At 40.3% G+C, this 17,507-nt stretch overlaps 2 protein-coding genes across 7 annotated transcripts; both read right to left on the bottom strand.

Moving 5' to 3' along the window:
* Positions 1-28: 28 nt before the first annotated feature.
* Positions 29-6,828, bottom strand: LOC134189171 (uncharacterized). Its single transcript, XM_062657409.1, has 3 exons — positions 6,133-6,828; positions 6,034-6,076; positions 29-813 (listed from the first exon to the last, which is right to left on the bottom strand). The coding sequence occupies exons 1-3, from the start codon at positions 6,694-6,696 to the stop codon at positions 698-700; spliced, it is 723 nt and encodes a 240-aa protein (XP_062513393.1). The 5' UTR covers positions 6,697-6,828; the 3' UTR covers positions 29-697.
* A 3,341-nt stretch (positions 6,829-10,169) lies between these two features.
* On the bottom strand, positions 10,170-14,668 carry LOC134189140 (uncharacterized). 6 transcript variants are annotated; one of them, XM_062657377.1, is made up of 7 exons: positions 14,311-14,668; positions 13,888-14,048; positions 13,591-13,824; positions 11,966-12,023; positions 10,871-11,903; positions 10,762-10,804; positions 10,170-10,500 (listed from the first exon to the last, which is right to left on the bottom strand). In XM_062657377.1, exons 2-7 carry the CDS (start codon positions 13,949-13,951, stop codon positions 10,349-10,351), a joined length of 1,584 nt encoding a protein of 527 aa, XP_062513361.1. In that variant the 5' UTR covers positions 13,952-14,048; positions 14,311-14,668; the 3' UTR covers positions 10,170-10,348. The 6 variants fall into 6 exon arrangements, with proteins under 6 accessions (XP_062513361.1, XP_062513365.1, XP_062513362.1 ...); XM_062657381.1 differs by having other exon boundaries at positions 13,888-13,953; XM_062657378.1 differs by having other exon boundaries at positions 14,332-14,668.
* Between the last annotated feature and the right edge of the window lie 2,839 nt (positions 14,669-17,507).

The raw sequence follows: 17,507 nt of genomic DNA, 5'->3' as shown, positions 1-17,507 counted from the left end.
CTGAACTGACTCAGCCTCGGAACAGAACTTCATGCCTACACGTACCAGTGCTGCGTGATGATCCGCCAAGTCAGCGGTCTTGTCCTCCCCCAGACAATGACCAGATACTCATTTATACTCCTGAGTCGAGAGGCAAATGCGTGTGAGTTCCTTGCCTAATTAAGGGAATTACGCCTGTACCCATCCCGTACTTGAACTCATGACCCAAAGTTTCAGAATGTTCTTATTCTCCAAATGCATGCTCTAACCAATTGAGATACAGACGGCAGTCACAAACAAACACACACACACACACACACACACACACACACACACACACACACACACACACATACACGCACATAAGCACACACTCACGCACTCACACACACTTAGAACAACACGTATGCAAATAGGATTACTGGTATGTGCTGCACAATTCATAAGTCAATTGTTGATCAGAAATTGCTACCATTTAATGAAGCAAATGTCATGCTGTAAAAGTCACAGGCTACATAACATCTAGCCAAATTGCAATCTAGCCAAAGCTAAGCAAAAACCCACGTATAGTAATTCTGTACATTATTTTCACATATTGCTGAAGTACTAAGCAGTAGTACGGACCAAGTCAATTTTGTAACAGCTAGTACCAATTGTAGCAATTAGGCTAGCTTGTTGTCAAACATAATCTTAAAGCAGTGTTGTTTGATTGAGTCATTTAGTTTTCATTCAGCCAACCATCGCTTTGATTTATTCCGATTTCTACTCTTTGATAGCCATTGTCTGCCGCACTCTGTACTTCTGCTCGCCCGGCCATTAAAGATGCATCGGTATCTAGCAAAAATGGCATAAACATTACTCGTTTTAGAACTACAAAATTTACTGAGTGTAGAATTTCTAATAAAAAATCTACTTTAATATCTAAACACAAGAGGCAGTGATACATGAGTATAGCAATAGTGCGTTCAGAGAGACGGCACAACAAATTCGAACCCTTATATATGTATACAAGCTCCAATGCCCGGCTTCGCCCGGGGGACAACCCATGCCAGGTGCTTCTCCTTTGCACTTCAAGACGTTGTTGCCATTGCGAGGAACAGGTGTATCGAATCTGGCATGTATTGGACACGAATCCCGTTCGGAAATCTATCAGAGCAGAACTGGAAGTCATATAATTGCTGTATAGTGTTGGTTATTATCCCTGTGCAAAAAATGTTCCAATCACAGCACAAACCAATTACACTAACTTATGCCCTTGTCAGCGCAACCCAAGCCAGACCACGTGGAGGTCAGGGCATATACTGGCTCAAAAAATTGGTTGAGACATGCTCAACCTGGAGCTCTCGCTCCGGTGGTATTTGAACGTTATGTACCTGCTTGATGTCTTCAGCATAGGTCTCTTTGAGAAATTGATGCATCACCAGCTGCTGCAGCCACCAAAACGGTCTACTTTGTCCTGTTTGTTGCTGTGTGATACATATTGTCTACCTACCTTTTAGTGCATTATTGTAGTGTTTTGTCTGTTTAGTCGTTAGTCATTAATGTTTATGTAATTGACCATGTGTGCATGATCAAAAGCGGTGTCTTGAATGTTCAGTTGGGCTGAACTTACAGTCATGCAAAGCCACAGTCTGAGATGTCATGGAGTGCTTGCACACTCCTATTAACAGTCAACCTCTTCTAAGCTAACCCTGGTTCAGTCACTGTTGGCCAGCATCATAGGTGATGTAGGCCATGAATGCCTGCAGTGAACATAAAGATGATCATCTTGTCGACAGCACTTCCTTGTACACTACGTTTTTGGTTTTTCCTTCTTTTGCCAAGAAAGTTAGTCCATGTTTGGAGGCAACTCTAGAAATGCCAACATAAAGCTGTCCATGGCTAAAGGATGGCTCGTGTAGATCTAGCCCTGCCACAGCTATGGTCTGCCCTTGTGCCTTGTTAATAGTCATAGCAAAGCAGACCTTAACTGGAAACTGAAGTCGTTTGAATTCAAATGGTAGTCCAGTATCACTGGGAATTAGTGGTATCTTTGGCAGATACACGTCCTGGGCTTTATGCGGTCCAGTAGCAATAGCTGCTTCCAGACAGTTGTTCATCATTCTCTTTAGTATAAGACGTGTGCCGTTTGCAATCCCAGGAGCCAGATTTCGAACAACCATTAGAGGAATTCCCACCTTTAGAGCCAGTTTATGAGGAGGCATACCAGCAGGTTCCAGGGAGTTAAGAAACTCCGAGAGATAGTGTACTGCATCATCATCTCTGACCGTATCAATTGATTTATAGATCTTTATCTCTCCAGGAAAGTGCTGAAGCATCTCCCAGTTAATATCACGAATGGAGACATTGTGTGGTGCGAGAATAGCTCGTTGCATTAGCCATTCGAAGTCTTGGTAGTGATGTTGCAAGTTTGGGTACACTCGCTCTATCAAGGTCTGAGGAGAGTCGGTAACTGTGCCAAGATCTTCTGGAATGAAGATGGTATGACGTCCTTCAACTACCGGTATATGACCGTTCCCAACTCGCAGCAAGAGACTTGCAAACTCAGCAGCGTTGGCGTCACCGTAGAGATAAGCTCTCATGTTAGTTGTCAAAGAATGTGTTTCTACGTGTTGCCATAAATGTGATGACTTGATGCAGGCATCAATTTCATTGGCACGTGTACCTCCTCGAATGACTGGTAATGTCTGACGAAAGTCCCCAGACAGGACAACTAAGATACCGCCAAATGGTCTTGAGGACTGCCTTAGGTCTTGTAATGTGCGATCTAAAGCCTCAAAAGCTAGTTTGTTAGCCATGGTTGCCTCGTTCCAAAATATAACGGCACATTCCTGTAGGAGTGTAGCCTTTGATGAACCTCGCTTGAGGTTGCACATAGGAAGGTCTGTGGTCATGAGATTAAGCGGTATCTTGAATGTTGAATGTGCTGTCTTCCCATTTGATAGTAGCTGTGCCGCAATGCCACTGCTGGCGACAGCAAGGGCGACAAATCCTCTTGATCTGAGGCGTGCCAGGGAAAGGTTAATCAGGTAGGTTTTACCTGTGCCACCTGGGGCATCAATAAAAATAATCCCTCCTTGTCCATGGTCCACCATATTTGTAATGCGAAGGTCAATGTTGCGTTGATCAATCGTCAAATTCGTTTCATTTTCGTCTACAAATTGTTGCAGTGCTTCTCTGTCATAAGATTTTTCTCTAAGTAGGTCAACTGTCAGTCTGTCTTCATGTCCCCTGTTTACAGGCGGCAGTCCGTACTCTTCAAGTTTCTGTCCACTCATCTGCTGTACTAATTCCTGTAGTCGAAAGAGACACTCGTTGTACATATCATCACTATAGTCCATGTCAGGCTGTCGAGCTTCCCTCCTACACTGATGCAGTATGTCATCAGTCATATCATTTCGATATGCAGACCATATGGCAAGAGGGTCAGCAACATCACACGTGGTCAATATAACAGCAAACAGAGCACGTAGCGTAGATGCTCCGGCTCGCATGGCTGCCTCTTGCATGGCCATGGCCCAATGCAAGTCTTCTTCCAACAAACCCATGCAGTTACATGCTTCCCGAAAATTCTGGCACTTTCGTGCATCAATCGTAAGCAAGTCATCAAAAGAGCAAGGTCCCCGCTTATGGTGAAGCAGAAGGCGTAAAAAGAAGCATTCCTGTTGCTTAGGATGCACGGCGTACACTCGACCAATGACCTCACTTTTTTTAAATGAAGTTATTTGACCATCACTGTAAACAGCTGTGCCAAGCCTTCGAGGGTTCCAGGTTTTGGTGCCTGAATGAAATGTAAAGTACTCGGGCACATTTACATAAAGCAAATTTTGAACAAACGTCTGGTCGGGCGTAGCAAGCTGGTCAAGATCTGGACGATACCGAGCGCAGAGATAAAAAAAGCTGTCAACGTGGTTTTAGGTGGACGTTGAGCAAGAGCAACAGCATTTTGATCATTGTAAACACCCCTCTGCCCATTTAGTAGGTGGACATGAAGGTTTGTCACTGCTGGATGACGATCGTGAATGGTAAAGTTCAGTATTCTCCAGCAAGCTTCACTGCAACTGACGTATCTTGCTGTCTGGTACAGATCTATTTCATCAATAGGTTGGTTTTTTTCTAGCGAAAAAACTGCCATGTCCCTGCCCTTGTTGACATACTTTAGGACATACTTGATAGACTTGACACTTGTACAAAGCTCTACGTTGATATGACAGGCAAACATTCGGCAGAGGTAGGGAGAGTAAGGTACTACCCATCGATTGTCTATACAGACATCGTTACCTTTGATCTTCTTTATTCCTTGATGGCCACAATCATCGGGTTTACGTCGTCGATATAATGGATAACCATCATGGCCGCTCTGAGTATCACTTTTAAACTCTTTTGGGTAACGTTTCGTGCATGCTCCATCTCGCATGCAGGGTGGGTGCTTGTCCATGCGACCGCAAGGGCCATGAATCATGTTTGTCATGACTATATCAAACAGCACCTTGTCAGAGTTAGGGTCAGGCAACTCAGCGGAAATAGCGGCATCGATGTCATCAGCATGAATGCTGTGCTCTGCAGGTAACCAAACTAAAATATGAGCATGTGGCAGACCACGTTTCTGCCATTCAATGGAACATAGGTATGCAATAGTCTTGCCGAAGATGCAGTGCTTGGTCAACTGTTTGATGAGTTCCTTTCTTTTTAAGTTAAATACTGTAATGTTTTGGCGACAGTAGACTGTAAAGTTTTGTCAGTAACCGTTTACTGTCACTAATTAGCCGTGGTGTTAGTTCACTAAAGGCATATCAAGTGCGTTGACATCTGTGACGTTTGCTATTAATTAAGATAACGTAAGATTATCGGCAGTGCGAAAGATCCTGTACAGACATCGGCACTTCTCTCCGCTGCAGGGAGTGCATACTGTTCGATGTCAGGAACGGGCTGGTAAATTCGGTGTAGATACGTAGTGATTAGTTGAAGTAACGTGCAATACTTACCCGGATAATCGGTTCGCCGTATATAACGAATGCCGACTCTCGTCATTTCGACAGTCCCGCTGAACGTCGTCTGTTCGAAGACGTTGCTGGCGTTTCGGGGAAGAGGTGCATCAAACACGGCAGCTCCGTATCTAACGAAGTCACGACGCGTACGGACTGTCGTCATTTCGACGGTCCCGCTGAACGTCGTCTCTTGGAAGACGTTGCTGGCGTTTCGGGGAACAGGTGCATCAAACACGGCAGCTCTTCGACGGTCGCAGACTGGCAAACGACTGTGTGCGTATTTTTTCGAGACCCGGATATCAGCAAGAATATCTTCCTTTTCCCGACGTCGCCGGCAATAGACGACACGCTCGGCGCGTACCGTCCGACGTCGGGAACGGGCAGTCTAAATTCGGTGGAGACACGATGCGCCGTTCCGGAGATATTCGCGCGCGAGCGGAAGCGAGCGCGATCGGCGGGAAACGGCGTCGTCGTGGGAGAAGTCAGGAAGACGACCGCGGCCTGACTTTCGACCTGAATGAATTCGGCGTGCGCGAGCGAAATTCGGCCGAGATCGGACTCGCCGTCTTCGAGAGACGCTCGTACGTACGGGCACACAGACAGACAGACAGACAGACACACAGACACCTCTCCTTTATATATATAGATATTATACAAGACAAAGATTGATTTTATATCAAGAACTTTACACTCTTTTGGTCTAATGGAATCTGCACTTGTGGCGTAAGTCTCCAGCTGTGAAAAGTTTTAGACCAAAATTTAGTGCTGCTGTCATGTCGATCAACGATCAGTCCGTTCTACTTCCTGGATTTGGTTCACAAAAAGTGGTTGGGTATGTTTTTGCTGTTGGCGTGGTTGTGACCTGGACCTGTCTCTCTCAAAACTCTGGATCTGCACCTGATTATGTCAATAGAAAACAAATAACGGGAAAAGTATAGACGGACAACATAGCATGCATTTACATACAGGAATATCTCTGTGTGCGTGCATGTAGTTTTCAACTTACTATTTTGCTAGGCCGTCACTAAGCTATTTTACACAAAGCTTTACCTCTTACGGAACTTACCTCTTGCTATTTGATTAGATGCAGATAGGAAACTTTTGGGAGTCTACATAAATTCATATTAAGATTAGATCACAAAGTGTCAATAACTGTTTCTCTTACTTTAGCATTTGTAGCTTTGCGGGTAGAAGTCCGTACGGTCTCGCAATCTTCGACTGCCTCACTTGAATTTTTTCTGCTTTCAAGAACTTCGTATCCTTTTCTAGTTGGGTGTAGAAACTTGGAAATTGCAGACCAATATCGATATACAATATAAGAACTGATGGCCAAAAAGAGAGCACCTAAAACTATAGCTACCCAAAACCACCAAACAGAGCGAAGTGGTCTATTGGAGTCACTGCAGAGACCAAGTTGAAGGAAAGACGATCCGTTGATTGATATGAGTTGAGGAGATGCATTAGCGTAGAAGTAAACAAGGGATACATGGCATATGTCGTTCAAGTCTACAACAAAGCTGCAAGAGTCTCTGGTATCTGTCCCAGAAGGAGACAGATTTAGATATGCATTCACTTCACTGCCATTCTCAAATCTCTTCCAGAGTCTAATATTGTTTTGGCAATATCGAGAAGACGAAGTGATTGCTACACCTGACACAGCAGGCTTTAGCCTAATTGCACATCTGTACATGTATTCTTTGGCCACTGTTTTTGTGCAAAATGCTGTCATGTTGTCTACTGAAAGACGCCATTCCAAACGATTTGGACAAAGCACAGACGTCTGGACTACAAACTGAAGATAATCGTTTCTTCCAGAGCAATTAGTCAACAGAGCAATGTTTCCTGCAATTACTGATGAATTTACAGAATTATTTTGACAGTAACCCTTCTGTAGAAGAACAGTAGTGTTGACGTATTTTGTTTTGTTTGAGCCACAGCAACATGGTGAAGTGCCAAATTCGAGTGCAATACCATCTTGAGGATTTAAGGTATCTAGTAGAGTTGGACGAATTGATGTGACTCGTCCGAGGTTCCAGCAACGATTGCTGTTGCCAATTGGGGGTGAGCTTGGTAAGACGTTATCCACCTCGACTGCCGAGATTGGAGTGTAGCTACCACACATGTCTACTACCGATTTAGTCGTCACGTTTCTTCCTATTGCTATCACAACTTTGTAGTAATCAACTCTGGCTTCTCCTTTTATTGTGCCAAGAATATCATTGCTGCATGAAAAATAAATATGTTTGTTATTTGTGTGATCGAGTCAGAGAGATGACGTAGACAAACCTTAGGTATTCAAGATGAACAATAACATTTTTGGTGACAAGCGGACGAAGACTCGTTTCTTTAGACGCTAATATGTGTAAATAGTTTACAAACACACACATACACACACGCGTGGCGCGCGTGTGAGGCAAGGCCCCCACGCACCACTCTAAACTCACGCACTCACGCATACATTTATCTAACCTGTAAAAGCTCTTGTCTTTGGGCCGAGTTGACATTGAGCTGCATATTTTATCGGTTGTGGAAGGCATGCTCGATCCCGTCGAGTTGAAATACACTCGGAACCGACATCGAGATATATAGCACCAAACACAGATGTTGTTTACATCTTCGGCTTCTTGACGTCTAGAACAGGGATCTCTAACGCACGTCCAGCAGTCTTTATATTGAAAACATCTTTCGTTTGTCGCATTGCCTGCATTGCCTAGACAAGCAAAAGAATCAAACAGAGTTGTTTAATTTTACCAGGTGGCAGTTTCCTTACTTCCAAATGATGATTTCAGCCACAAAATTAATAGCCACTGATAAAAGTTTGATTTTTTGTTCATTTCTAGAAAACAGGAGTTGATTCCCAAAATTGTGTGAGTTACTTTTGACAGACCTGCACACAGACTCTCAGAGTACAGCCACGTGCGTAACAACAACTAAAGTTTAGTTATCGGCGTATGCGTCATGCATGGATTTCCAAGGAAGTCCCAGTCAAATAATTATATATAAGGGGCGTGTTTAACGTTTCAATGTACACACTATATCACCTAACTAAAGTAAATCTTGAGCTAGAAGCTCAAACACGCGGTCTGACTCTCAACGGACGAACACATGATTGTCGCAACTCTGTAAGTGTGCTCCGTTCGACAAAATTAATCTGATTATAATACTGATAGGTCACATCTTACCTTCTAAAGCTGCGTCTAGAACGTCGTAAGTTCTGTCCAAAACTGAAACGCTCCACCCTCCTGTATGTATGAGCTCACGTGCTGACTGACAATCTTCTCCTTTATTCGCTGTCCGAACAAGTCTAATTACTATCGAACAGTATTTTTTAATTAGAGCATATATAATCTAGAAAAATTCCCGGTAGTAATAAATTTCACTAATAAAAATTTCAATTTTAACAAATTTCAATAATAATAGCCGGTAGACTTTAAGATCAACAAAGAGGACATTAGATGGTACAATCCTAGTAGATCAGCTGTTAATTAATACAAGCGCGAGGAGTGCATATTCTAGCTAGAGCAGTAACGCCTTTGTGGACAAACGGTCAGACGATTAGGAACAGACCTACGACCGGACACTTCGAATACAGCGTATGCTCGTATTGTTCTTGCTGGTGTTAATTAGAGTACTAGATGATAACAATCTCACGTGCCAGTCAATTAGTCTGTCCTCTTCTCCACTCTTCATGTTAATTAGCAAGTGCCAGTACTGTACGTGTGCAGCTGCTGTTCCAGAACAGTCAATGGTTAGCACTATAATTAGGTGCTTTGCATTGTTATAGCCTTTGTTGCCAGTCACGTTCAAGGTGGTATTTAAAATTTAAGGTTTAGTAATAAGACGCCCAGGTTTGAAAGTTCACACACACACACACACACACACACACACACACACACACACACACACACACACAGTCACACACACACACGCACACACACACACACACACACACACACTCACACACACACACACACACACACACACACACACACACACACACACACACTCGCGAGAGCGAGAGCGCGAGCGCGTGCGCATATACAGGGGATTGGAAAGGGTAACCTCTTCTACAATAGGCCAGTATCCATAGAGCTCGTAGATGTTACTTAATTTACTAAATCTCAACAACAATTTTGATTTGTTGATTTCGTTGATTAGGGATGGTGAGGTCGCATTACAAGATTTTAATGACTCCAACTTGTTGCTATATTTATGCATTACGATATCTCGCTTCAACAGACTTCTGCACAACTGTGTTGACTCATACAACAAATTGATTTCGTTGCTAGATCACGTGATATGAAGAATTAATTAACTAGTAACTGTGTCGTAATGTACAGCTTGAACTGTTTTGAGCGAAATACCAGTCAATCATGCCTTACGAATTTATCTCAAACTTAGTCTGCGCTGTCTAGGAGGCTGTCAAAATTTACATAATGTTATTATCGCAGTAAACATATTACCTACATGTATAATCGTTCTGTCGTGAGTGTTTTTGCGCTATACTAAAAGAGGATTGTCTAATACGAGTACAAGTGGTCATTAGATTGTTTCATTCACTGCTAACTATCAAAGTCTCGATTTCAGCTGGAATTGTTATCTATATAGATGTTCTTTCAGTCTGTGAAGTATGGGCATTTATTATTGGGATTTTGGACTACTGCATGGAATTGCAAACAAACTTTTATGTTGTATGGGTATTAAGGGTTTAGAGAGAATGAAAGTCATGACCGTTGTATGACTAATGGTGGTTATATCTAAGTAAAGACGATTTACTGTAATACCGTTCTAAAAGAAAATGCCATGCAGTCGAAATTCGTATAGAAGAAATCCTCAAATTCTTTTTGTTAAATTCTTACGCAATGAACACACCTTAAAAATCGTGTAATAGCTAATTGAGGTTTGTTCAGATTAAGTTAATCTCCGAATGTGGGAATTCATCAGAGCAAGAAAATTGTGAAGGCATTATATATACTCATTCCAGCAATATGTGCAAGATCGTCTAGTCCAACTTAGTAGATAAACAGTAGCAATTAGGATGGCAAATTGTTAGTTGTACAAACTACTTATCTTGTTAATTTTTTATGCTAAAAATTTTTACCTAAGTAAGAAAGTCTAATTCTAGGGTTAGCTAGAGAAAAAATTTGAGTCTAACAGTACATGCAAAACTTTACTAATAATTTCAAATTTTGACACGTGATATTAATTTGAGCAACAATTATTCAAATGAGGTTAATGGTAAATATTGTGCATAAATCAATCGTTGATACGAAAATGTAAAAAGTTATGCTAATAGGTTGATTCTATAGTTGTAAAGTCTGGATGACATAGTTCGACTCATCAATCTAGCCAACATAAGAGTAAATCTATGTTCAAGAGATTTATGTACTGTTGTCACTGCTGTTGACAGTCTGACGTCCTTCTAACATTTGGTCGATTTTACTTTCTACTCGTTTAATTACAGTTGCATTTCTCTGCAACCCAGAGTGTATGAGTTCTTGTCCTTCACTTAAATCCTCATTTGTAGCAGTATCTGCAACAAAATCGCATATAAATTTTACATTTTTTGAAACCCTGACGTGTGCAATCTATTTACAAACCCGAAAGGAAAGACTCTAAGATGCATTTGTTGGTTAAATAGTAAACAAAAAATGCCAAACAAAATGAAGACGGACAAACCAGCAGACACTGAGAAATTGCAAGTGTATGCGCAATTGTGTAACACATCTCTGTGCTGCTATGCAGAGACTGTGCACGTAGTACACAAAACGTTTCCTCATATCTATGAACTTACTTCCAACATTTTGGTCATTTGCAGATGCGGAAGGTTTCTCGGTCTAGGAGTATAAAAATACTACAAGTAAACTATACAAGATATAAATTTATATACATTTGTACATTACTTCAGTATGAGTGGCTGATTCCGTCTGGTGTTTTCTATCGACAGCCACTTTTGATTGTTCAGGGTGATCGTTGTTTTTGAGACGTTGATATTTCGTTTTCTTAGCTTGCCGACATTTGTAAATTCCAAAAACAACGACTAAAGCTAAAGTGAACAATACACCTACACCTAGAGCAGGCCCAAACCACCAATTCTTGTAGAATGGTTCATCTGAGTGATCGCAGACACTAAGTTGAAAAGAAGTAGATCCATTGATTGGTATCAGTTGAGGTGTGTTATTTCCGTAAAGATAAACAATAGATAGAGTGCATAAGTCGTGCGAGTCTATAACAAAGCTGCAAGAGTCCCGAATGCCTTTTCTAGAAGGCAACTGATATGAAGATGCGTTCTCTTCACTGCCGTTATGAAACGTTTTCCACAATAGGAAATTGTTTTGGCAATATGGAAAAGATGAAGCAATCACTGCTTCCTTCGCAGCAGCTTTCAGCTCAATTGTACATCTGTATTCCTTCGGCATTTTCTTTGTACAAAACGCAGTTGTCATTTTTACTGAAAGACGCCATTCCAAATGGTTTTGACAGAGCACAGAAGTCTGGACTAAAAACTGGAGGGAACTGTTACTTTCTGAACAATTAGTCAACTTTGCAATGTTTCCTGCAGTTACTGATGAATTGACAAAATCATATGAACAATAACCTTCCTTTAGAAGAACAGTAGTGTTGATGTATGTTGTGTTTCTTGATCCACAGCAACATGGCGAAGTGCCAAAATCGAGCTCAATGCCTTGTTGAGGATTAGAGGTATCTAAAAGAATTGGACTAACTGATGTAATGTTTCCGAGATTCCAGCATCGATCTCTCCTGCCAATGGGTGGTGAACTCGGCAAACGGTCGTCCACTTCAATTGCTGATATTGGCGTGTAGCTACCGCACTTGTCTACAACAGATTTAGTGTTTACAACTCTGCCTATTGCTATCCATACGTGGAAGTTTTGAACTCCGACTTCAGCTTGAATTGTGCCAAAAATGTCATTTCTGTATAAAAATACATATTTTTGTTTTTCTGTAAAACATGAAAAAAGACTATCTAGGAGAACCTTAGATCCTCAAGATGGACAACGTAGTTTTCTGTGATGAAGGGTGTAACTTTCGGATCTTATAAATATAATAATAATAATAAGTTGATAGAAGAAAGGTGGGAACATGCGTAAATAAACACACAACTACATGCACACCACACACGCACACACACACACACACACACACACACACACACACACACACACACAAACACACACACACACACACACACACACACACACACACACACACACACACACAAACACACACACACACACACACACACACACACACACACACACACACACAAACACACACACACACACACACACACACACACACAAACACACACACACACACACACACACAAACACACAAAAAACCCATCTGTCCTGTCCTGTTACCCAGCTACCGTAACCCGGTCACGCTTGTCTCCAAAAGGCAACAAGTCTGATGGTGAAGTTATGCACTTTGCTAGAGATCTAGGGTCGTAACGTGGCGTGGACTGTGTCCATCATTTGTAAGTGTGGTCATAAAAATTCTGGACTGTAAATACGTGTGAGGACCACAGCTGTATATACATTATCCTTTTCTGGTAATCTCCCATAAATTCTATTGTATCAAGCCAATAAAAATGGGCATGTTTATAAAGTGGGCGTGTCTCGTAGCATCGTGAAGCTTATCTCACCATGTCTAGAGGTCACGCTACGCCTCTAGACGAAACCACCAATATACCTTTACTCGCGCACCATTTGAAACAGTTTGAACATTGGATTGCACCTTGTTGTTCGCTGTAAGTTTCTTTCCTTCTTCCATATACTTGTGTCTCGCCTTGTCACTCTGTCTCTTAGAGGTTGTGGAGCACACCTCACACATCACATCCCTGACTGCATGCCACCGGATCATGTAGCCCATCAACGCCAGATCCAGGAATTTTTGAAAAAGGGGGTCACCGTTAGCAGCTATTTATAGCATTACTAATTTTCTCCTTTCTAATGAAACTATATAAAATTATTGGACCGCGCCTATTAGAAAAACTGAGGTTGCAACCCCCTTAACCCCCCTCTGGAACCCGCCCTGCCCATTCTCTCTCGCCAACGTTCTAAACCATCACAACGCAGTGTACTGAGTAACTTCATCCCGCTCTCGACTTTACAGCCTCATCATACATGCATATACCATTCCTTCCCTGATACTTAATTAAATGTCTCTCTAAAGTCTCTTTATGTATCTCCATCTCTTCCTTGGACCCCAGCTAAAACGGATTTGAGGCAACCATCAAAATAACGTTGATTTCGGTATTCTATGGTCCAGCACCATTGATAGATGTCGTAAACATTGCCTTGGGCAACACTGTTTCATCTTACACACACAGACACACAGAAACAGACACAGACACAGACACAGACACAGAAACACACAGACACACACACACACACACACACACACACACACACACACACGGACAGACACATCCACACACAGACACACAGACACACACACACACAGACACACACACACACACACACACACACACACACACACACACACAAGCATGTCCATATATGCACACACGCACACTCACAAATCGAACTCTACTCATACGGTCACGCACTCACGCATACACAGTCACTTAGTCAACCTGTAGGAACATTCATTCTTTGCTCGGTCTTGCACTGATCCACATACTTCATCGGTTCTGGGAGGCACATTCGATCTTCTCGAGTTGAAATACACGCTGAGCCTAGATTGCCATAGTTGTCGCACCAAACACAGATGTTGTTGACATCTTCAGCTTCTTTACGTCTGGAGCAGGGATCTTCAACGCACATCCAACATTCTTTGTATTGAAAGCATCTATCTGCCTTCACTTTGTCTGCATAGAGTAGTTAGGCAACAAAATTAAGGTAACTTTTATAGCAATTAGTGGTTTTCTTACTTTCAACTGACAGTCTCAGCGACAAGACCAAACAGCACACATTGAAGATAGATATTTTGTACATTTCTTAAAGAAAACAGAGTTGAATTCCAACCTCTAATTTTAGGAAATGCAATTTAATATCTAATATTACAAACTGACAGGCACACAGGCACAGCAACCTATGCAAAACAAGAATTTGTAGACAACAGAGTGATCAGATGTCAATGTAGGCGTCATGCATGTGTTTCCAAAGGGGCCTCAGGTAATAAACCGCAATGATCATGTTCTAAATGTGCAACGCTTTCGTTCGCACAACTAGACAATTTCTAAAATTTAAAATATACGTTTATTGCGAACATATATGAAAGGGTTTATCTGACGCGAGTTTCTGCGGTCATGTGATGGCCCTTTAAAATTAGCTAGTAGTTGTTGCCTGCTCACCTACTACCAAATACCACTTACAGTTACGATTTCTCACTCCACCGAACGCTTCTGAACACCGTTCTGAGTAATCTAGAAAGAGTAAGTAGGATGTCTCAATCACGTGAGCTTTAGCTAACTCAGCAAAGGGAATTGCTGAATCAAATGAAAACTTGCTGACTATGATCGGGGAAGTTCAAAATTTTAAACATTTATGCAAAACCTGAATTCCAACTCTCATGTTGGAATGGATACTTGTGCTTGCCACTCGCAACTCGAACTTCTAGATGCAAACTTTTACCTTGTTAGAAGTCGATTTGTACCTTTGCTCATGCAAACAATCGCTCAAGGAACTATCGTAAGACGCAATCGACCGGCGTTACCAAATATGTATGGCCCGTATATTAGTTTACTAAGCAAGTTATGTATCAGAAAGTTGTTCACAGCAAAATTTCAAACCTGGAAAGGGGTAGAAAGTTTGCTATCGTAACTATGAACATGTTACTAATAATTGATCTTCTAGCTCAGAGACTCGCAGGAGTATGGTTTACAACCAAAAATGGTTACTACCAAAGTACACATATTTGCAAATATATCACTTGTAAATATTAACACGTGATATCAATTTGAGCACACTCATGCAAATGAGAATAATGAAAAGTTTTGTGGTGCCAATTGATAAATCAATTGCTGATAGGAAATACAACTGCTATAATGTATATGTATATGTATATGTATATGTATATATATATATATATATATATATATATATATATATATATATATATATATATATATATATAATGAGTACTCATACTACTAAGTTGATAAAATGCTGTAAAATGTAGTTTGATATTATTAATTAATCTATTCAACGTATTAGCAAATGCTCGTATACAAGCAATCTAAGTACGGTTGTCATTTCTGTCGACAGCCTGCGTGTACCTGTATACCATAGTTTTTATTTGATATAGTTTAGTTTCTATTGGGTTAAATTTTCGGTTGATTCTAGTGTGTATACTCCATCAAGTTTCTTGACTGACGTACTTTCTAAGTCTGTTATCTCGGTGTGTATACTTCCACAATAGTAAATTATCTAAAAATCGCCTAAATTTTAGATCTTTTAGAACTACAAAGTATGGTGACTGCAGAGGTATATTAGTAAAGAATATACGTACAGAAGGAACTTTTTAACACATATCTGTGTCTGCAAGCACTTTTGCCTGCGCACTTTACATAAACGGTTCATTTTGTGTAGAATTAAGATGCGTAATTTTATGTGTGCCTACAAAAGCACATTCTAAAGAAATCACAAGAGTGTCAATACACATTCATATTACTTCAGTATCTATAGTCTAATATCTGAACATTGTGTCTAGACCACAATCAGAATCACGTGCGAGAGACCGAGGTCACGTGTATTATCCGTTTACACCAGTGGCATGGTTCGCGCGCGAGTCAAAATACATCAAAGAATAAAATTAAAATTATTTTCATTTACTGAAGCTTGAAAGAAAATTTTTCAAATCCGACTGTTGCATGGATAGCGAAAGTGAATAGTATTTTGTTACGTGACATGTTGATTGATGTTGTCATTAGTGCAAAAAATTGACGTGTCTAATAAACTGCACAAAATGACAGCGTTATTCGATGCTTTGATATTAATTTTTTTTAATTTTAATTAATTATTAAATTAAAATTTTTTATCACGTAATAAGAGAAGATCATTTTAGAAAGGTAGCATAAACACACAATTTTTACAGGACGACCTCTACTGCTTCTACAAATAGAGTTAATTGCGTTCAAAACTTGAGAACAACTCTAAATGTTTCTATTATAAAAATTGCATAATTGCACATTTTGGTAGTAAGTTTGCAAACTCTGGTATATAACCTATAACTATAACGTTTGAGGATACAGTTTAGAGTTAGTAGAGCGTACCATCACTGCATGTATATCGATAAAATGTATTCGATCCTAAGACGGTCTTCTAATTAAAAATAAATAAATTGTTTGAAATTTTTTATCTACATCTTTTTTTCCTGATTAGCTTTAGCTAATTCTAGCTAATATATATAATAAATAATAGTATGCGTAATATATATTTGAATATGTCGTCTGTTAGTGCTAAAACGACAGGCTGTAATTTCACATATCTTGATATTGGGTTTTGACTGCGACCTCATAGTAATAAATTTTATTATATCTGGTATTCTATGTATGTGCAGGTGTAGACAGATGCCTTCAGCACGTCCAGACTACAAAGTGAATTTGATTCTAAATGTAGTACATACCAAGAAAGCAGACAGACGGCAGCAGACAGGAACAGAAACGACACTGGATCAGTACGTGTATGAAATACTAATATGAAATTTTAAATTTTACAAATAATTGTGCCTGTTGTCAAATTTTTTATTTGTAAATTATGTTTGATTTAATTAATTTAATTACTGTATAAACAATTTGGTAATAAAATTGTTATTAAGTCCAAATTTATGCATTAATAAATTTTGGAAACTAATTTTTTCTTGAATTTTTCCTGACTGTAACTACGTTTTCCTCTGAAAAGAAAGTGATCATAAGGTCATAGAATTCAGATTTAGATAATGTCCAATGAGAGAATGTTTTTTCTCCTTCGAACTCAGATTCTCTACATTTCATTCCACATTGGTTGAAAGGAGTCAATTAGTTTGTTTGCTAGCTACAACTTGTGTCTATTACTTATTATCATTGTCACGTGACATGTGACTAGTCCCGCGCTTAACGATGTGGTATATGACCTATTGCACAGCAAGTGTGCAATACAGTTCCGGTTAACATCGCTCTTTCACTTCTAGATACATATATCACGTCACATGACAATGGTAAATAAGTTACTTAGCCTATGATTAGCATACACTCCGAGCAGGGTTATAGCCCCACCCCTCAAGCTGGTAAAAGCCATATAGCACGATAATCATACTATAACCTATGCTTATACCATACCTACATTTATTTCTAGTAGCTATTCAATGTTTCAGCAGAAAGTACTAGTTCAATGCATGTCTGTCAGTTGGCTTTGTATTGAAGACATGTTGCAGTTCCACATGGTATCCATGGTTCTAGAATAGTTTCCATGTTTTCTACTTTAGCATACATTTGGTATACCGTGTGTCCGACATTAGCATCTATGCAAAAATGGCATTTACATATTTAATACTTCCAAATTACAAATTTTA

Source organism: Corticium candelabrum, chromosome 13, assembly GCF_963422355.1.
Source record: "Corticium candelabrum chromosome 13, ooCorCand1.1, whole genome shotgun sequence".
NCBI classification, from domain to species: domain Eukaryota; kingdom Metazoa; phylum Porifera; class Homoscleromorpha; order Homosclerophorida; family Plakinidae; genus Corticium; species Corticium candelabrum.
Note: the sequence above shows the minus strand (reverse complement) of the source record. Positions and strands in the feature narration are given on the sequence as shown.